Source organism: Pipistrellus hanaki, assembly GCF_964339955.1.
Source record: "Pipistrellus hanaki genome assembly, chromosome: 5".
NCBI lineage: Eukaryota > Metazoa > Chordata > Mammalia > Chiroptera > Vespertilionidae > Pipistrellus > Pipistrellus hanaki.
The window spans coordinates 56,784,017-56,806,763 of NC_140507.1; the positions used below are offsets into that span (position 1 = coordinate 56,784,017).

General features: G+C 36.1%; 1 protein-coding gene across 1 annotated transcript in view; it reads left to right on the top strand.

The window, feature by feature from the left end:
• Positions 1–22,747, top strand: part of FSTL5 (follistatin like 5) — a 541,528-nt gene that overhangs the window by 464,275 nt on the left and 54,506 nt on the right. Inside the window, exons 12-13 of the mRNA XM_084884381.1 lie at positions 6,135–6,253; positions 18,689–18,838. Of these exons, the coding sequence (XP_084740507.1) occupies positions 6,135–6,253; positions 18,689–18,838 (269 nt within the window). The remainder of the gene's footprint in view (positions 1–6,134; positions 6,254–18,688; positions 18,839–22,747) is intronic.

Sequence of the window (22,747 nt, forward strand, 5' to 3'; positions counted from 1 at the left end):
CCTCCATATCACTTATCATCACATTGAGATTTATTATTTGAAACCATTTTTAATATAATAAAATTTTATTCCAATAGTTTTGGGACAAGAGTTATCTATCCTTTTGTGTGTGTGTGTGTGTGTGTGTGTGTGTATATATACACACACACACACACACACACACACACACACACATGATTCCAACTAATAGTAATTACTTAGCTAACAAATACTATATTATCTTATAACCTTTGTTAGGTTAATCATTACATGTGAAGTTAATCATGTAGATTTGAATTCAGTTTTTCAGCAAACCTTTGGAAGTTCAGGGAATTGTATAATGACTCAAAAGGAGTGGTTTTAGATAATATCACTCATATAACACACACACACACACACACACACACACACACACACACACACATATATATATAATAAAAGTATAATATGTTAATTGGACTAGATAGCCTAATGACCTTCTAGACACAGCTGTGGCTGCGAGGACCGAGAGCCCCTTGCATTGGGCCTCTAGTATATAGAGGTGTGTGTGTGTGTGTGTGTGTGTGTGTGTGTGTGTCAGATGGCACCTACTTCCTAGATTAATGTTGCCAAATAAATAGCTTGACACAATCATTCCTCAAAACTTTATAGGAAGAATGAAAGAGTCAGTCTTATTTTAAATGAACATAATATAAGGATCTTATTGTGGTGGGATGCTGGGATACTACTGTGTGTGTGAAAAGATTTTTAGCTCTAAAAGAGAATCATAGAAGCATTCATGAATCATAAGTCTACCTCTGCCTAGTTATCAATATGAGAAATGCAACTGTGTACACTCTATTCTTGACTATATTTTTCTTTATCTAAAAAAAAAAGAATTCTTCTATATGTCAAAAAAGATAAATAAGTTTAGGATAATTTGAATGTGAAAAGATTAATATTAACTATAATTTATATTCTCAAGTAATGTAAAATTAAGTCAGAGGAAGGCAATAATCACAAGTTCTCACGGCACTGTAGAATTATAATTTGCTCTTCACTATAACTTAAATGCTAAAGTAATGTAAAATTAAGTCAGAAAAAGACAATTAACACTACACAGTCTCTCTTGTTGTTGACTTAAATATTCATCCAGTATTCAGAATTTAACCAAATTTTATTGTTGGTATAAATTACATAAAATATTTTCTATATATAATAAATAACATACTTGTGTTACCACGATCCACTGTCATTACTGAGCAGCTGTCCTCAAAGTATTGAGACAGGAATGCACGTTATTCCCATTTTTTCTCTATCCCATGTATTTAAAGGCACATTATTGATTAGAAAATCCCCTGGAAAATAATGCTTTCTTATGAGACTGCAGGTAATTCTTGCTTATGTCCTCTTTCTGTATAGAAAGAATAACAAAGCAAAAAGAAAGCTCACAAGGAACCAACAAATATGGATTACATTCTAGAGCACAGTACTCTATTAGATTAACAATCGACCTGTAAAAGACAAAGCACATTTGTCTGCCTTCACCAGGGGATGGAAAAGGGAAAAGAAAAACAGCCTGCACATGTTCCCATTCTTTACTGTGACTAGTGCCATGAAGCTTTCACTGGAGTCAAAAACTTTTGTAATATGCCTACAATAAAAAGCAGTACTGAGGAGAGAATTCTAACTAAAACCTACATGGTTATCAAACTCCTTGGGACTCAGGACCCCGTTACACTCTTCAGCATGACTGAGAACACATAAGCTTATATCTATGTGGGTTATTTTCATCCACTTATGTTTACCATATTAGAACTTAAAACAGAAAAAAAATTAAGTGGGTATTTATTAATTTATTAAAAGTAATTACAATAAGCCCATTACCTGTAGCCATAAATAGCACATTATTTTTAAAGCTATATTTTCAGAAAACAATGAGGAGACTCATATTTTTTCAAATCTTTTAAGTGTCTGATTGAACAGGAAATGCTAGCTTCCTATATCTACCTCTGCAGTGAATTATAGGGTCATCACTTTTGACACCATGTGTCTTGTAGCCTATTTAGAAGTGCACTCTACTTCTGGGAGAATCTCATTTGGGAGACTGAGAGAAAAACACACACCAAAAACAAAAAACAAAACAAAACAAAACAAAAACAAAACAAAAAACTCCACAAATGGCATCTTAGTATTATTATGAAAACAGCTTTAACTTTGTAGACCCACTGAAAGAATCAACTTTGACACCTGCTCAAAGAAAATAAATTTGAACTTTTAGCAGCTCATGGATTCACATAACTGAACATCATGGAAAACTGAAATTTAGCCGTATATCTCACAGTATAGATTTGAGGAAACCAGGAGGACAGTAATCATATTCAGGTTACATACATTTCACCATTTGTTTTTCTCCCACTCATGTTTCAAATAAGAGATAATGTCAGTTATAAAAATGTGATAGTTTTTGTTTCTTGAAATCTTACTATGTGTCAGTCACTCTGCTACATGTTTTAATTTCTCCATCTCATTACATTCTTACAACAGCTGTATGATATAAGTATAGTTATTATCTTCAAATTGTAAGATCAGGTCGTTGTAACATGACTGATTAACTCTACCCCATGACTGAATAGCACAACTGACAGTTGGTTTTATAACTATGATTTGCCCTAGCGCTGTCTGAATCCAGAGAATGGAATTCGTCTAATTCTTACATTCTCCCATTCCCTCTCAAAAAAAAAAAAGTAAGATTAGAACATAGAAACTTATAATTATAATTAATATATGCAAATATGTTATTGCTACTTTACAAATAAATCTAATAATGCCCAAATGAAAATCTGAATTTGTCTTCAGTTATCAACATCTCCATCATCAGGTAATTTATATTGTTCTGCTCTCACTATATTCCTAATAAATGTACATATGTACAATATCATAGCAGCAAATTTAAAATAAACATGTCTGCATCATATATTTCATATATTCATATTATAAATTCTGCTGCTAAATACTAAATAAAACTTTTTATGAACAAAATATGTCTAGCAAAATTATAATGGCAAATAGACCTTTTGTGGATAGGGAGAGGAGGACTAAAAAATGACTCTAAAAGATATAGGTAAAGTTTTATTCCAAGGCAGAGTAATTAATACATAGTTGTTCACTTTAAAGTTATTATTTTTAGTAACATACTTATATATGGTTTTTTGTTGCATAACAGTTTCATATACACTAAGGAATTACATTTCACTGAAAACAATAAAATGCAAAATCAAACTAAACCTTATATAATGATGTCTGTGTTTCTTCAATAACCTAAAAAGTAGATTATGCTTGGTAAAAATGCTGATGTGTAATTCATATTTTAAAAGGAAAGAAAATAGTCTCTCAGAATGGAAGGGTGATTTGGATGGATTAAGTGGGTTTTAGAGGAAAATACAGCTCAGAAATTTCATCAGTGCAAGAATAAAGTGGAATCCCACTGATTGTATTGTGTGAAGAATATGGTAAAGTAATAAGAAAGGGCAGGCAGTTTTCCAAGAAAGTTTACAAACAAACTGGGCATAGAGTAGTGTGAGGTTCAATCATCTTTTCATTCCTGATTGTGGAGTACAATTTTGCAGCAGCTGAAGGAGGGCAGAGTCATGTTCATTCCAAAATGTTCTGTGGACCATAACCCATGAATATAGACACTAGTAGAGTGAAGGCCTGGGGAAGGAATGGGAGTGGAATGGAGGGAATTATTGAGGAGAGAGAGAGAGGGGACATACAAATACTTTCAACAATAAAGATACATTTCAAAAACTAATAAAAAAAGGTATGGGCTTTGTAGTAATCATTGAATGTAGTGTGTAACTGACATCTGACCATCAGACACCACATCACTACTTGGTTATGTTTATAGATTTCAACAATTAATACTAAATTGATAGTCATTGATATATAGCACACATCAATCCAGTTAATGTTCACTGGAAGCTTACTGATACAAATAAACATTTTTTTAAATATTAAAACTGACTTTTTAAAATTGTATTCATTGGGCTTGGAATTTATAGTCCTTTATACACAATGATAATTACGAAGAATAGCTGACAACTACTAAGTTATATATTTTATTGATTTTTTTACAGAGAGAAAGGGAGAGAGATAGAGAGTTAGAAACATTGATGAGAGAGAAACATCGGTCAGCTGCCTTCTATACATACCCACTGGAGATGTGCCCGCAACCAGGGTACATGCCCTTGACTGGAATTGAACCTAGAATCCTTCAGTGCGCAGGCCAATGCCCTATCCAATGAGCAAAATTGATCAGGGCAGTTATATGTATTTTAAAATATGACTTGAATTTAGTTCCTGACCCTTCTGCTATTTAGGACTGTCCCATCAGAATATAGTACTCTCTGGACTTAAAATGTTTAATTACCTGATAAAGATTGCACATATTAAAATATAAGTAGTGTAAAATATTTATAAAACAATAAAGAAGTGTCAAAACAATCTGGAGTAATTTAAAATGTATAGATATGATTAGATAGAAATAATTTCATGTGCCAAAAGACAATTATAAACACCATGACAAATAACGTCATAATTATGTTTGAATACATTTTCCTCTAAATTATAATAGTAGGTGGACATGTGATGAGTGGACAGAATTGGTGACTCTTTAATACGAATAAATATGTCTTGAGAACAACAAGGAATTTTACAAATTGATACATTTTTACTGTGATCCTCAGACTTGGCTTAATAGACCTTGCAGATATTCTCAATTGAAATAAAAATCCTTAGAACTTTTTGTACTTAAATAAAGTACATTTCCCTTTATAGGTGTTTTTAGATTTTAAGTATTTTAAGCAACAGTGGTTTGGCTTTTCAAAGAACATATGCTATCACTGAGTCATGTAAGGTGTAATTAGACTGAACAAAGATGATTATGGAACCCAATACAGCCAGGAAAGGATCTACTCAGCTGAGGATCTGAAAAGGAAGGAATACATGAAGTTAGGTCTGGAGATGTGGGAAAAGGCAGAAGCAGAGAAAACGAAGAGAGCAGGTAGTGCAGGAATTTGCAGACACTCCCAGGTGCAGGCCTCAGGTAACCCCACCTGCATTCCTGTATTCCATTGTAGTGTCCTGCACCAGTTAGGTTTGGATTTATAAAGTGACACAAAAGCTAACTCCCCACATACTTAGATCTGTAGTGTGAAAAAACAAACAAACAAACAAACAAACCACAAAAGTATGCTTTAAATTAGTACATTAAAGTTTTTTTCTAAAACCTCAAATTAGCTCTGACCAGTTTGACTCAGTGGATAGAGCATTGGCCTAGGGACTGAAAGGTCTCAAGTTTGATTCCATTCAAGGGCATGAACCTTGGTTGCGGGCACATCCCTAGTAGGGCACAGAGGCAGCTGATCTATGTTTCTCTCTCATCAATGTTTCTAACTCTCTATCTCTCACCCTTCCTCTTTGTAAAAAAATTAATAATATATATATATATATATATATATATATATATATATATATATATATATATATTAAAACCTTAAATTAATTCAAGTTTTAAAGTATAGAAATAGGTCCCAAACACTGCTAGTATAAAAAATGACATATAAGACCTCTATGTAGGATTATATTTATAAAAATTTGCTTATTTTCTGAAATCTCAAAGTCTTATTCTTTTCATTTTTAAAAATGGGTATATAAATTAAATTCCTACAAAGAATGCCATTTTATTTTCACTAGGGAATTCTAACAAAAGTACTAGGATAAATAGAATTCTTCAAAAGTACTTTTTTTTTCTTAACTAAATTAACTAGAGAAGGTATCAGACATTATGCAACTAAATTAACTAAAGAAGGTATCAGACATTATGCATCTCAGAGTTTATTATTTCCATTTATAGTTATTCTAAGTATATTTTAAAAATTATTGAGTTGTATTAGAGAAAGCAACTGAATTGCAGACTGGACAGAATAAGGTAGAATGTCTGCCTAGTGTCACAAAGTTGCTCGGGAATTTGGTGAAGGTCACACAGGGTTTGCATTACTGACATTACACGACTTTGCAGATTGATCTGTCAGCAATATGAGGGGCACTGAGTATTAGCTGTACAGATTTCTAATAATTTCATTTGAGCTTTTGAATGTGTTTTTATTTATAAGGTCTGGGAATTGGAAACATGTTCTATGTTTTTTATGAAGATGGAATCAAAGTGATACAACCCATAGAGTGTGAATTTCAGAGGCACATTAAGCCTAGTGAAAAGCTCCTTGGATTTCAGGCAAGTATTTTAATAATTTCTTTATATTTTTAGGTAGCAGTTTTGTTAAGTAGAATTATATTTTGAAAATACAATGAAATATAGACATATATGAGATATGTTGGGAGGAAAATATTAAAATTATAATATTGGCTGTTATTAATGCAGGTTTTATATTTGAGGAAAAATAATATATTACATATTCCCAATTATTTATTTGTAATTAAAATATTTTATTGATATCAGAGAGGAAGGGAGGGGGGAAGATAAAAACACTAATGATAAGAGAGAATCGCCAATTGGCTGTCTCCTGTATACCCCCCACCAGGAATCAAACCATGACCTCCTGGTTCATAGTCAATGCTCAACCACTGAGCCATACAAGCTGGGATTACTATCTCTTTTAGTTAAGGACCTTGTTTAAATAATGTTTGTTTTCCCAACATGCTTAGTGCAATGCCTTATACATGGCAGGGGTCAACTAATACTTGTTAAATGAATTTAGTGAAAATTCCATTGCTTAGAGTGTGGGATTCTTTATTCTTTTATGCATTCTCTAAATTATATATATATATATATATATATATATATATATATATATATATATATATATATATAATTTTCTCATAATACTTCTTATTTGATAATTACCACAAAGTCATGTTCTTCTTTTAATGTGTTTGTGAGAAATGTTTCATAGAATAATTTATCATTGAATTGATTCAAGTGAAGTAAAATCTCATGAGTATATTAATTCAGGATCACATAATCAAAATTTACTTCTGCAGATGCTCTCTATAAGTTTGGAGTTCCAATGTAAAAAAAAATCTAGTTAATCTAGATTTTATAAAGTAAATATCTTGAGCGTGAGTAGTGGAAATGAATTTTTTAATCATTTTCTTTCTCATGTAAAGGATTAAACATAGATATAATATTTTTCAAATTCACTGGTCAAGTTGAGAGTAGCAGTGCAATCCCAAAAAAAACTCACTGTCCACTGAAGTTTAGATAAAAAAGTGAAATATTTAGCATATAGAATCTTCCATCAAACCTCTCACAAGATGCTGTTTGCTTGCCCTAAATAAAAATTCAATTTTGGTGCAATGTCAGATTGCATCAGGCTTCAGCTTCTGATAGTGAGTTAGTACAGAACCTGGTTTCAGTTATACTTTCATCTTTTTATTTTCTTTTTTGTTATGTAGCCTTACTAGATAGGATTCTTGCTCTATTTATCCTAGCTGTAACACATGATTTCATCTTGTCACCAATAGTGTGAACTTCAGACAGATAGAATTCTACTCCGGACTTATGAATTCAGGACTAACACTGAAATAGGTTTGGCAAAATGTTTAAATTACACGCTCAAGGATGACAGGGTTTTCCAAGCTTACTAACTTTTTGACTCTTCTGGTTTTCAACTATTGTGTCATCCTTCCTCACCACTCTCTTAATCTTGAATACATGTTTAGTCCATTATTTATTATAACCTAGCTATTGTTCTTCACATAAACCATGGTGTTTCTCATTTTCTATAGTTTAGGAGATACGCACATACATGTTTTATATTTTGTATATAAATGGGTCTTATATTTTGGGACATAGATATTCTGTGCCTGTTATAAGTGCTGAATAACAGTAACCTGTAGAGCAACATAGTTTCTACAGGATGTCTGATGCAAATCACCTCTAAAATGTCTTGCTTTCCAGGTTTGGAATTTTCACACATGGAAATTACTCTACCTTTAGGAATGAATACTGTTAGTGCTCTATTAGGATGCAATGTGTATGTAAGGATTTTGTCCGAATACATAGGTTTCAAGAAATTGTAACTGAGGTTAGAAATGGGGAACACAATAGTCCACATTTCTTCCTCTGCTGGTGTCTCCTCTCTCCTCTAGCAGTGCAGCCTTCAGGGATTTCATCAGTCCCTAGGCATATTCTCAACTTCCTCTTTTCAGCGTTCCATTCTGTTTCTAATCAAATTACTATTTCTCCGAATTCTGCCTGCAAAAAACACTTGGTACAAACCAGCCCTTTTGTATGATGCAATTTCTTTCCCCAGGAAGCCGTAGAGCAACCTTTTGAATTCAATACCACTGTGTGTTTTAGAAAGGTAATCGGAATGCTGCCCCACTTACTCTTTTCTCAGTGGGCCTCTATTCAAACATGGCTTAACTTACAAAGAGTTACCGAAGGAGGAAAATTTAAGCTCTTGTCCCTTTGTGGCTCAATGAAATCCTGCCAAGGGCTTCCTAAAGAGAGTAATGTAAACTACCTCTAACTAGTCCTCAGAAGGTTACTCTGCAGATTTTAAAAGAAATAAACTCATAAAATTGGTCTTTGAAGTCCTAGACTTAAAGAGGACTTCTAATATTTTATTTAAAATCACACTTTAAAATTCTTATCATGTGCATCTATTAGACTGTGAGTATGTAAGCTTAATGATGAGGGAACAACAGTGGGAAGTAGTATGTAAATTGTGCAGCAGCATTTTAATGGAGTTATATAGCATTTTAATTGGGTAAAGTAATTTTATCTTAGATAGCATATTAAGTCTTCTTTAAGAGATTATTAATAAGTGCCAGCCAAGTTATGAGTGAATGTGACCAGAATGATGTATGTGTCAGGCAATTATTGCCATCATTTAAAAAAAACATTTTTTTATCTGAGTAATAAGGAGTCATTATCCCATCTAATAAAAGGGTAATATGCAAATTAACCATCACTCCATCACAAAGATGGCAGCACCCATAGCCACAAGATGGCAGCACCTGGTGCTCTCAGCCTCACCAGAGTCCCCAGTTTTGGGGAGCAGACGCTGAGAGCAGGCAGGTTGAGTGGCCTGGCAGAATGCTTGCTTTGTCTTCGCAGCGACAAGGCAAATGTTCCCCACCCTCTAGGCCACAGAGAGCCTCTGGGCAGCCGGCATGGAGCGACCAGGACCTGCAGAGAGCTACTAGCACACGGATTTGTGCGCAGGACTACTATTATAGTATACATATAAGAGTACATCCCTAGACAGTTTTTCTCAGTTAGATAGTATAGGCCCACAGACTGAAGGGTCCCAGGTTCCATTCAGATCAAGGGCACATACCTCAGTTGCAGGCTCAATCCTTGGCCTGGTAGAAGTGCATGCAGAAGGAAACAAATGGATGCGTCCCTTTCACATTAATGTTTTTCTCTCTCTCAGTGTCTCCCCCTTTCTTCCACTTTCTAAAAGTCAATGGAAAAATATGCTCGGGTGAAGATTAACAAAAAATCAAAACAAACAAACAAACAAAAACTACTTTTTAAAGAATAGTACATCAGATTTTTATCCTAGGGGCACAATGATAGTTCAACACATGCAAATCAATTAATCAAGGCACAAAGACCTCATTCCAGAATTTTTCATCTTTTATTTTAACATAAGAAGAATGTATTTATGGCTTTCAGTGTCACAGTAAAAATAGAGCTGATAACATTGCACAGCCAAAAACTGAGGACTGGTTTTTCTTTAGAGACAGCATATTAGAGACACTAAGGAAACAGGCGTTGAGGTCAACCAGACCTGGATGTAATAATGTTCAGCTGTACACTCAGATGAACTGTGTTAATATTCCTTTTAAGCCTTGTTTACTCCACTGGTATAAGAATGTTACTCATCACATAGGATTATTATGCAGGTTAAATGAGTCATGTTTGAAAGTGATCAATAAATGTTAAAAGATGAAAATTTCTGTAATGTAGCCTCTGCACCTTGATATAATAGAATCAAAATGGTGTTATGACAGTTTTCTAAAATAAACTAGATTAAGGCAAATCAACCTCTAACTTGCTGTGACTGCTTATGCTTTGACTAATATGAACTAGACTGTTTATGACATTTTAATAAATGAGAAGGGAAATAGAATGAGATAAATTGAATATATCTAATTAAAGGGAAAGAGCAGTTGTATTGTTTGGGTTATAAGCAGTGATCCCAATTAAAAATTGATGAAAGTACTTTTATCTCATTGTTTCTTAAAAAAAAAATATTCTAGTAAGAGAGATAGCCATTGGCATTATATTGTTTAATACATTATTGTAAAATATAGGGTTTTTTAATATCACAAAGCAAGATTAAAATAATACATCTAGCATTAAATATTATAAATACCTTAACCTTGATTGTAAATATTTCTACATGGCTATAAAATATATTGTGAGAATCCCAAACTAAACATTTCAATCAAGTACAAAAGAGTCCTTGTTTCATTGGCAACAAATCCTCAATGAGAACAATTCTTGACATTCTGTTGAATTTGATAAACACTAGTTTTTCAAGTGTTCCATTATTCACTTTTCTATTTATCTTAATACTAGAAGCCCAGTGCATGAAATTCATGTCCCTCAGCCCAGCCTGAACCTTCTCCAATCTGGGACCTCTTGAGGGATGTCCAACTGCCTGTTTAAATGGGCTGTCGGATATCCCTCTCACAATCCAGGACTGCTGGCTCCCAACTGCTTTCCTGCCTGCCTCTCTAACTGCTTCTGCCTGCCAGTCTGATCACCCCCTTATCATTCCCCTGCCAGCCTGATTGATGCCTAATTGCTCCCCTGCCAGCCTGTTTGCCCCCTACTGCCCTCCCTTGCAGGCCTGGTCCTTCCCAACTGTCCTCCCCTACTGGCCATCTTGTGGTGGTCATCTGTGTCCACATGGGGGTAGCCATCTTGTGTGTTAGAGTGATGGTCAATCTGCATATTGCTCTTTTATTAGATAGGATAGAGGCCTGGTGCATGGGTGGCGGCTGGCTGGTTTGCCCTGAAGGGTGTCCCAGATCAGGGTGTGGGTTTCCTTGGGGCATGGGGCAGCCTGGGCAAGGGGCCTGTGGTGGTTTGCAGGGCAGCCACACCCCTGGTGACCAAAGCAGAGGCCCTGGTATGTGGGAATTATTTATCTTTTACAATTGAAACTTTGTAGCCTGGAGTGGAGCCAAGCCTTCTGCTTGCTCTGTGGTGGCAGCCATTTCTGTTGGGACTTATGTACCTTGTATAATTAAAACTTTGTAGCCTTAAGCGGAGGCCTGGGCAGGCCAGTATGTGCGGAAAGCTTGGCTTCCTCCATTGCCAGGAGGCAACCCTAGCCTCCTGCTCTTTCCAGCTCCGTTACTGCCACCATTTCTGTTTGGATTTATGTATCTTGTATCATTGAAACTTTGTAGCCTTGAATGGAGGCCTAGGCTGGCAAGGGCAGGCAGAAAGCTTGGCTTCTTCCATTGCCAGGAAAACCTAAGACTCTCTCCTGCTCTCTGTGGCCGTAGCCATCTTGCTTGGTGGTGGAATGATGGTTAATTTGCACATTACTCTTTTATTAGAGAGGATACTCAAACAAGACTCACACTGCTCTAGTTCTGTTTAAGGAGCCCTGGCCAGTACGGCTCAGCAGATAGAGTGTTGGCCTGTAGGTCAGGTGTTGGATTCTTGGTGATGAGTTGGATTCCCAATCAAGGTTGGGCTGCTTTTGAGACGCAGCTTTCTCTCCCTTCCTCCCTTCCACTCTCTCTAAAAAATCAATGGGGAAAAACATATATACTTGAGGGAGGATGAACAACAACACAAATTCTGTTAAAAAAGACAGGTCCACTGATCACACATGGCAATATCATGGATATTATTGCAATGTCAAATTGCTATAAAAGAGTCTAAATGGTTATTTTTAATTTCTGTAATATTATCAACTTGCTAATAAATGACAGGCTACCTGATACCTGTTCATAGTCCACATTTTGAATCATAGTACATTAGAATTCAGTTTCTCAATGATTCAAGATGATATGGTCTAGTGTTTAACATCGTTATTGAAAAATATGCATTCTTGACTCATGTATTTATTTATTTATTTATTTATTTATTTATTTATTTTGCTATGATAAGTGACAGTTAAAATTTAAAAATGTATTTACTGATGGAATATTTTCAAATTAAATGCTTATCCTATATAATAAAAGCCTTATATGCTAAGTGTCTGGTCATTGGTCATCCATTCAACCAATCAAGGCATAATATGCTAATGATATGCTAAGGCAGCTCAACCACTCTCTTTGATAGGCACTGACCACCAGTGGAAAGACAGTTGACCATCACTATGATGTGCACTGACCACCAGGGATCAGACCCTTTGACCAGTAGGTTAGCTTGTTGCTGAGATCTGGCCCATCAGGACTGAGCAAGATGGGCAGGACATACCCTGAAGTCCTTGCGCAGTCTCTCCCCAGCTGGCCAACCTCCTGTGTCCCTCCCCAGCCTTGATAGTGCACCAGTGGGGTCCCTCGGCCTGGTCTGTGCCTTCTTGCAATTTGGGCTGAGGGACCCCTCCCCCAGTGCATTAATTTGGTGCACCAGACCTCTAGTCTAGTGTTTACATATTTGTCAAACCCTCTCTCTCTACCTTTGACTCAATATAGGTTTCCAGTGGTTCATCACCTATCTCTGGTTATCTATATATCACCCTTGGGTAAATCCACAATGCTTCCTAGTTCAGTGCCCAAATGGGGTGTATACATATTAGGTCATCTAGTTTGTTACATACTTATTTCTACATTCATTATAATACTAATGCCAATTTGTTTTCATTCACACCTTATGTATATTACAAAATGCATTTGTATTTTAAGTTATGGAGAAGATCAGAAGTTTGCTTTTCTTTATGACTTAGAGAACCCTGACCTAATAATGTTAGCTTGCCTTTGCAGTGCTTTGTTTACCCATGCAACTAGGTCTGGTAATCTTTTGATTATTGTCTATTTTTAAACTTTAATGAGGATATTTTAAATATCAACTATAAATGTTCTATACATAGGTTTCCACATGACTATTGTTAATTTGACTCTTTGTTATTTTACTATCTAGTAGTCCGTTTTTTTATAGAACTGCTTAGGGTTTTAAACCTCCCTAATATAAATCAAGTCATATTATCTACCTCTAGATAGATACCATCTATTTATCTATATCATCTGTGTATCTATCTCTTACCTATGTAATGTATCTCTCATCTATCTATCTGACTATGTGTGGTTATGTGTGTGTTTTACCTTTTCTTGATTTATTTTCTATTTAATTTCAAATCACCTTTACTACCATGTTCCCCCAAAATAAGACATCCTCTGAAAATATGACCTACTTACAGGTTTCTTTCTGAGTGAAATAGAAGGCATCCCCCGAAAATAAGGCCCCCTTAGGCTCTGTCTCAGAATGCTATTGCTAAACATGAGAGATCTGGTCCACTGATTCTGAAAGAAATGGACTCACAAGAAATTCACCAGGAAATACAGGAATTGCATTGTTATGATGATGTTCCAGAAGATGATGATATGATTGTCATTGAATAAATGAGTAAATTCTTGATACTGTAGGATTCACAGTTTGTCTGGTTTGTGTTGACAACTACCATACTACCATACCATATACAGGTAATAAATTTCCTTTATTTTCATTTAACAATAAATGTGTACTGTATTCTTCTTCATGGAAAAATAAGACATCCCCTGAAAATAAGACCTAGAGCATCTTTGGGAGCAAAAATTAATATAAGACTGTCTTATTTTGGGGGAAACAGGGTACTTCCATTACTATAGTATATTTTATTCTCCTATTATGTCGTCATTCCAAATTGTCCATTGAACAGTTTTGTCTAGATGCCATGTGATCATGATAATAAAGCAATAAGAACGAAAAACTTCTCAGGGGAATTTAATGTAAAAGAAAGAAGCAAAAAAACAAAGTCTGGGATTTGACTTTCTTAAATTCACAATTAGAGAACAGAAGATAATGAAGCCCTTCTAAGACAGAGTTTTTGCCAGTGGGATTAAAGTGATGAATAGGGTAGGGTTATATCCTAGATCCCTATTCAGCAACATTTTATTCTGCCAAGATTCAGATAGTAAATATCATCTGTGTATCTATATCTTACCTATGTAATGTATCTCTCATCTATCTATCTGACTATGTGTGGTTATGTGTGGTTAGGTTTGAAAATGGGCAAAGAACCCAAGTAGATATCTTTCAAAAGTCGACATACAGGATAAGAGACATATGAAAACATGCTCAAAGTTACTAATTATCTGAAAGATGCAAATCAAAATGACAATGAGGTACCATCTCACACTTGTCAGGATGGCTATAATCAACAAATCAACAAATGACAAGTGCTGGTGAGGATGTGGAGAAAAAGGAACCCTTGTGCACTGCTGGTGGGAATGCAAATTGGTGTACCCACTGTGGAAAACAGTATGGAGTTTCCTCAAAAAATTAAAAATGGAACTCCCATTTGACCCAGTAATCCCACTTCTAGGAATATATCCCAATAAATCAGAAACACCAATCAAAAATGATATATGCACCCCTCTGTTCATAGAAGCACAGTTTAAAATAGCTAAGATTTGGAAACAGCCTAAGTGCCCATCACTAGATGAGTGAATTAAAAAACAGTGGTACATCTACACAATGGAATACTATGCTGCTATAAAAAAGAACTCTTACCATTTACAGAATCATGGATGGACCTGGAGAGCATTATGCTAAGTTAAATAAGCCAGTTAGAGAAAGGTCAATATCACAGAACCCTTTCCCCTCCTGCCTGGCCATCCTCCCCCGTGCTGGCCAGCCCCTGAATAGGCTTCAATCATTGACCAAGCCAAGGGACCCCACCCATACACAAATTCATGTACTGGTCCTCTAGTAAACTAAAATTGTTTTTTTTTTTTCTTATTGATGCTCATCCTCATTATTCCTAATATCTTATTAATCCCTTTCACTCTGAATGGCAGGTAGTATACATTTTTATAAAAAGTAATTTCATGATACTATCTGATAGAATCTGTGACAATTTTCCTCATCAGTATGTATTATCTTAATCTTATTTTGTATCTCCGGTATTTTTTTTTTTTTAGCTTCTCTTTTATCCCATTAAATGCCTAATGCCTGAGATAAAACATCCCTCTCTAATTTTTATCTACAGAAATAAATATTAATCTATGGAATCTAAAAAAAAATAAGAGTGCTATTGTAAAATGGGACCTAATAGACTATAATCAGAAATAATGTCATAAAGGGAAGCAAATAAAACTCAGGCTGACTGTCAGGAAACTTTTAATGGCTTTGTAAAAGTGATTGTGACTCTGGTCAGGGACAACCTGTGGGGACAGCACACACATAGAAATAATCCCCAGCAGACTCATTTATTTTTCTCCTTAATAGTTTTGTAGCAAACAAAGGGGTGGAAATTGCTCCTGCTTCTGCAGTTGTTTGGCTGACAGTTACCTGTCAGGCCACTCACACTTTCTGTGGTTTTGGCAGATTTCATTGGTGGCTTTTACACAACAGCAAAGGATTTGTAAACAATCTCCCTGTATGCTGAGCCTTTCATCAACTTCAGGTCCCACTTTTTTCGCACCTCTTCATGCCTCCAAGTACATATTTTGTATAGTGTTTGATTATCACAAAATGGGTTCTTATCAAAGAAATTTTAAGATATTTCTGAGGGGAAATGTTAGCCATACAAAATAACATTTCAATAAATTGATGAGTACTTTCCTCTATATCTGGCATGTGCTGAGGGCATATTTCTGCCCTCAGGTTGGTGCTGCCTGCTTAAAGGTGCCATGGACATGACTCAAGATGACCCTGCATGTAGTCATCATAGAATGATCATGGTACATTCCATGAAATGAAGTAATGTGATACCTCCAAAAGGACCAGAAGCATACATTAGGTGTTTAGTCTTCAGGGTTGTTGTTCTGTTAGTTTGTTTTGTTTCTTCGTGTGTGTGTGTGTGTGTGTGTGTGTGTGTGTGTGTGTTTACTTGATTTCACAGAGCAAGGAAGAGGGAGAGAGAAATACAAACATCAATGATGAGAGAGAATCATTGGTCGCAGCCACCTGCATGTCCCACACTGGGGATGGAACCTGCAACATGGGCAAGTGCCCTGACCCTGAATAAAACTGTGATCTGATTCAAAGGTCAATGCTCAACCATTGGTTAGGCTCATATGTATGCATATAAGTCTTTTGGTTAATCCCTCCCCCTTACCTTCACCATCCGCCTCCTTCCCTCTGAGGTTTAATGGTCTGAAAGATGCTTCTCTGTCTCTGGGTCTGTTTTTGTTCATCAGTTTATTTTGTTCATTATTTTCAGGCTGGTGTTTTGTTTTGCTTCGTTTTGTTTTGTTTTGTTTTGTTTTGTTTCTTATTTCTTGCAAGCCTAAAACAGCCTGTGCTGTTTAGACATTACCCCCTCATGTTCCTGGTGTTCTGGCTGAACCTGACAACCTCTGGACTGGATCTTAGAAATTAGTAGACACTCCAGTTCCTCCCTGAATGAGACCTGAAGACCACATACTGAGCTTCTCACACTGGAGTGCTGTGGTTTCTACATTATTTTCTAAATGCTATGCATACAGGCAGACCACATATTAAGGCTCTGCTTCTTGAGAAGCGTTATATTGTTGAAGTGTTAATTTTAATCATTAAATGCCAAATGTGGTTTATCTACTGTAAGTATTACCTTTAAATTAAAAGATACGTTTAGTAGTGTAGCTAATGAAAACTTTGTGGAATTTGTTTCATGATTACTAAATACAAATGGTGAATGGAAATTCTGATGAAAAATTGTTTTATTTGAATTAGAGAAGAGAGTATTCTAATTTAGCTTAAGAGTTACTAGCTGGAGTACACAAATCAGTAAATTAGATATCAGTAATCAATGATCAGGTCTATTATCATAAAACAAGTAAAATACATAAATCAGTATTGATCATTATATCATCCTATCTATAATAATAAAAGGGTAATATGCAAATTGACTGTCACTCCATCACAAAGATGGCGGTGCCCAGTCCTCTCAGCCCTGCCGGAATCCCCCAGTCCTGGGAGGGAGAGGGGGTGCAACCGCTAAGAGTGGTCAGCATGAGCGACCAGGTGGAATGCTTGCTTTGAGGCTGTGCCCAAACCATGGCAGAGGCTTGAGGAGAGCCAGGGGAAACCTGCCAAAGCCGTGGTGGATGGAGGCTTTAGCAGAGCTGGGGGCCATGCCCAAGCCGCAGCGGACGCTTGAGCAGGCCCAGAGACAGGGCGGGTGTGCCAGCTGTGGCTTGCTAGCAGTCCCACCTCTGTGCATGAGCTGCAGAGGAAACACCTTTTCTGACTGCTCATTGGCTAAGCTCCCTGTATGTCACTAGCAGTGTTTTGGTAACTTGGGTAATAAGAATCCAAGAAGATGATCTAGGGTTTTTCTACCTCACTCTTGGAGGGAAAAATTAAGGTTCACTGCTGGAGGGCTAAGAAATGTCATATTCTGCCCTAGCTGGTTTTGCTCAGTGGATAGAGCCTTGGCCCATAGACTGCAGGGTCCAGGTTTGATTCTGATCAAGGGCATGTACCTAGGTTGCAGGTTCCTCCCTTGTTGGGGTCCAGGTCAGGGCATATGCAGGAGGCAAACAATCAAGTGTCTCTCTCACATTGATCTTTCTCTCTGTCTTTCCCTCTCTCTTCTACATTCTCTAAAAATCAATGGAAACATATGTTCAGGTGAGGATAAAATAAAAAAAAAGAAAGAAAGAAATGTCATATCCTATGAAAAACACATATTGAAAATGCCTAAAGAAAGTAGTCATTTTTTCGTGGTGAAGGAACTGGAGTCCGTGTTAATGAAAACACCTCCGTGGCTGTCGTAGCAGCAGCAGCAGGGTGATGGGTGTGGTGCCATCCCCTGATCAGCCCAGTTGCCTCCCGCAGAGGGAGGCCAGACTGCAGCTCAGGCCCGCTCCCCGAGCCTCTAGTCAGTATATAAATAAGTATTTATCATTACATACTTACTATATGTGCTGGGTAACAAATCTCTTTTTAGTATTTTTTTTCTAGCTATAAGTAAATTGAGAGAATTATAGAACCAATAGACCACCAAATAAAAGAAAAATATGAAAAAAATAATAAGCTAAGTGACATTTCTTGTACTTGCGATTTATCTGCCAGAGTAGATAACAAAGGCTGACATGTCCTTTCAACATTCATTTATTGACAACCTGCAGGAAAGGAAGAAATAGAAGGTATTTTTTTGACTCATTTATGGCCATCCCGCCCAGATTATGCAATATTCAACCAGAAAGAAAGCAGTTCTAGGGTCAAAAAAGTAGTTTAAAAACGCTTGGGTAGATTAAAGGACATTGTAAAAATTTGACATGGTTGCAAAATTGAAAAATTAAGTAACCATTCTGAGTAACTACCTCACATTCCCATTTATTTCCATATAAATACTTAATGAATTTAAATATATACTATATACAGTTGTGATTAATTTATCTTTCTATATTAATATTTATTAATTTTTATGTTTAGCTTTTCATGCTAAAAGTAGTAAAGAAACAATTTTATACCAAATATGGCCATGCCCATGTTATATTTTAAGATACTCATCTTATTTTTCTATTTGACAAATTATAGGATGAAGTCTGTCCCAAAGCTGAAGGAGATGAAGTTCAGAAATGTGTGTGGGCCTCGGCGGTTAATGTCAAAGACAAGTTCATTTATGTTGCACAGCCAACCTTAAACAGAGTCCTAATTGTTGATGTGCAGTCCCAAAAGGTTGTTCAGGTAAGAATGAGTCCTACTTTTTGAAAGTGACTACAAATATTTACTTTAATTTAATAGCCTTTGTCGGGTAACTTGTGCTTTGACACATGGTTGTCAGTTATAACTAGTTTCATTACTTGGATAACTGGAAAATATATGCCTTACTTGCTCTTATTTCTCTCTTTTTGCTCCTTGAGCTTAATGAATTAAAGAAATAATTTAAATATCTTTTGTTTTTAAAAATTTTATTCCATGAACACATAATAACACTAAAATGACTAGTTTCACACAAATCATCCTCAGAGTTGCTTATTCTGCCTAGGACAAGGAGAGTCCCAGTCAGAGGTCAATTAAGGTATTGCTGCTTATCATCCTAGAAGCAGTATTATATCTTTCTCATTTGATTCTTAACAGAGGCTGAGATAATGAAAGGTTTTACTAGGTAATAGTAACTTAATAGGTATTAATTACTAAGTTGTAAAAAAAAAGTACTAATATGTACATAGGTCAATGACAAAGACAAATATCTCTAACATATCAGATACATCCCTATTGTAGGAAAAATGTGGGAACTTAATTTTTGAAATAGTAAGGTATAGTGGTATGTAATGGGGTTGCTCACATATTCTGGAGAAATTTATGTACATGTTGAATATTCTCTCAGTGAAAAAGAAAGATTTTGAATTACAGGGCTACTGAATACCTCTTTGGAAAAGAGAGTGAAGTAGCAGCAGAATGATTTGACAATTCTGCACCAATCTATTCTATAGAAATTGAGACATCACCTTAGTTTATAAAATAAACATTTCTATACTGGGTGTATTCAATCTAGTATTCTTTGTGATAGGTACATTATTTTTTAAATTATATTTTTATTGATTTCAGAGAGAAAAAGAGAGGGAGAGAGAGATAGAAACATAAATAAGAGAGAATCATTGATCAGCTGCCTACTGCATGCCCCCTACCAGGGATCTAGCTTGTCCTGACCTGGAATCAATCCTTGACCTCCTGGTGTTCAGGTTGATGCTCAATCACAGAGCCACAGCAGCAGGGCAGGAACCCTACATCTTGAGGCCTATTGTTAAATATAATTATCAACCTAAAATATTAGACATATATCATTTATTAGATTCTCTGTTTTCAAAATTAAAAGTTTCTTCTTTGATTAGTCTAAATTTTACTTTTTGTAACCATATATAATTTCAGTATGTGGACATCTTTTGATAATGAGTTCCAAAAGTCTACCACCTGCTGGGTAAAATATTGCATTGTTATATTTGTCTTAACAGTATTGTAGACTATGTAAATTTTAGTCTCCAAAGTACATGTTTAAAGGTGAATAATGAATATCCTAAATATTTATACTTGAAAATAATTCATCTCATACTTTCTAATTTTTCAAGTTTCTAATTTAAAAACATGTAAGGTATAGATTTTATAGCCTTAGATATTGAACCCTCTGTTTTATAAATTAACTAGAGGTGCGGTGAACAAAATTTGTGCATGGGGGTTGTGTCCCTCAGCCTAGCCTGCACTCTCTCCAATTTGGGACACCTTGAGGGACACCGGGATAGGGCCTAAATGGGCAGTTGGACATCCCTCTCAGAATTCAGGACTGCTGGCTTTTAACTGCTCACTTGCCTCTGCCTGATTGCCCCTAAGCGCTTCTGCCTGCTAGCCTGATCACTACCTAACCACTCCACTGCCAGCCTGATCAACACCTAATTGCTCCACAGCCGACTCATTTGCCCCTAACTATCCTCCCCTGCCAGCCTGGTCACCATAATTGCCTTTTTCTGCTAGCCTGGTCTCCCCCACTCCCCTCCCCTGCTGGCATACTCTCCCCCACTACCCTCCCTTGATGGCCTGATCACTCACAACTGCCCTCTCCTGCAGGTCTGCCCCCTCCCCCCCAACTGCCCTTCCCAGCAGGCCTAGGTCCTTCCCAATTGTCTTCCCCTGCAGGCCTGGTTTCCCCCCTTTCCCATAACTGCCCTTCCCAGCAGGCCTGGGTCCTTCCCATCTGCCCTCCCATGCAGATATGGTCCCCACCAACTGCCCTCCCTTGCTGGCCTGGTCTCCCACAACTGCCCTCCTCTGCTGGCCTGGTAACCCCTAACTGCCCACAACTGCCCTCTCCTGCAGGCCATCTTGTGGCAGCCAACTTGTGTCCACATGGGGGAAGCCATCTTTGACCACATGGGGGTGGCAGTCTTGTGTCTTGGAGTGTTGGTCAATTTGCATATTACTCTTTTATTAGATAGGACTAGGAGCCTGTTTGCAGGAAGATTCCTGCAAGTGGCCACCGTGCCCTCATGAGCTGCTGCTGCCTTTGCCACACGCCCCCCCCCCCCCTCACTTTTCCTCTGGCAGCCTCCTTGCTTTCCGCTTTTCCTCCCTCTTTCTTCTAAGCTGTCTTCAGTATTCACTCCTCCCTCCCTTAGTGTATGCAAATTAACCACCATCTTTATTGGGTTAATTTGCATACTCACTCTGATTGGCTGTGTGTGTAGAGAAAGTATGGTCAATTAGCATTTATCTCTTTTATCAGTGTAGATAATTCAAGTAATTCACATTTTAAAGTTATTTAAAGAAATATTTTTAACTATTTAAAACAATTACATTTGAAAAACTTTATTTGTGGTTTAAAGCTTTATCTATATCCATGGTTATAGTCAACTGCAGAGTACAAAGTTAATTTTATAAAAATAAAGCACCCTTTCCTAATCTGACCATTTTTTATATTGATATAAATATTTTTCAAATTGAATAAGACTTTCTGATTATGTGCTGTATCTAGGTTATTTATTTATTTTTAATCTGAGTATATTGTACAGAAGCAACTAACAATATTACTTACAATCAAACTTTAATCATCTCCCAAACATCATAGAAAGTAATATAGAATATTGTAACATTTGGATATAGAAATGTGACAGTGAAGTCCAAAATCAAAATGCCCTATTATTGGGGGGGAAAAAATAGAAATATAACCTTATATTTATTTAAATTTAATCTTTATTTTTAAATCAGATTAAAGTAGGTTCTAGTGTTTAATATTGATCTTATCTAGGAAACCATAATTCTGACTTTTTTTTTTTGCATGTATTAATGGTGTGGCATGGTATTAAATAAACATTTTAGGACTAAACATTTAAAAAATTAAGCATTGTTACACTTTATTATTAAAATTAAAAAAAGTTTCTTAACAACATAAGATTTTACAAACTTTATGATAAATTATTACCATTAGGATATATGTGTTTCCAGTATTATTGTTTCAGTATTATTTTTATCTGCAGCTTTAAAATAAAAGGTCACAATTTTTAAAATAGAATATATAACCTTGGTATTGTTTTAAACATCAAATGGCTCTTGCTTTTCTTCTGTTAAAAAATAAATTTGTAAGAATGTTATACAGGTGATGTTTTGCTCTACAGATGATTAACTAATAAACAACTGACCTCATTTTGTCTTCCATGGAGCAAAATCAGGTTCTGCTTGGATGCAGCAGTGGCTTATTGTAGCACCTCGGGAGTGTTCTTAAGTGTCATCAGCAGTCTCCTCTAGCCATTAGCACATTATCTTGAGAATCTACATCATTAGTTTAAATTAGGTTCACTTAATTAGCCAGCTGGTACTCTCCTTGTCAGACTGATAAACAAGCTGTGCCACACTGTTCCTTCATGTCAAGATTAAACCCCCAAGTCTGTGTATCTTTCTTTGGTGCTATTCCCAGAATTTCACCCTTACAATATAAGCCATCTTTCTAGAAGCTGATACAACTGGTCCGTAACCAGTGTAGCATGCTTTTACAATTTTTTGTATTTGTCATATCCCCTCAGGAAATATTGATGAATTTGTATATCTATAGGTATATTGGGATTTTGAGGGAGTTAAGGTTTACAAGTAAAACCAACAAGGAAAAAA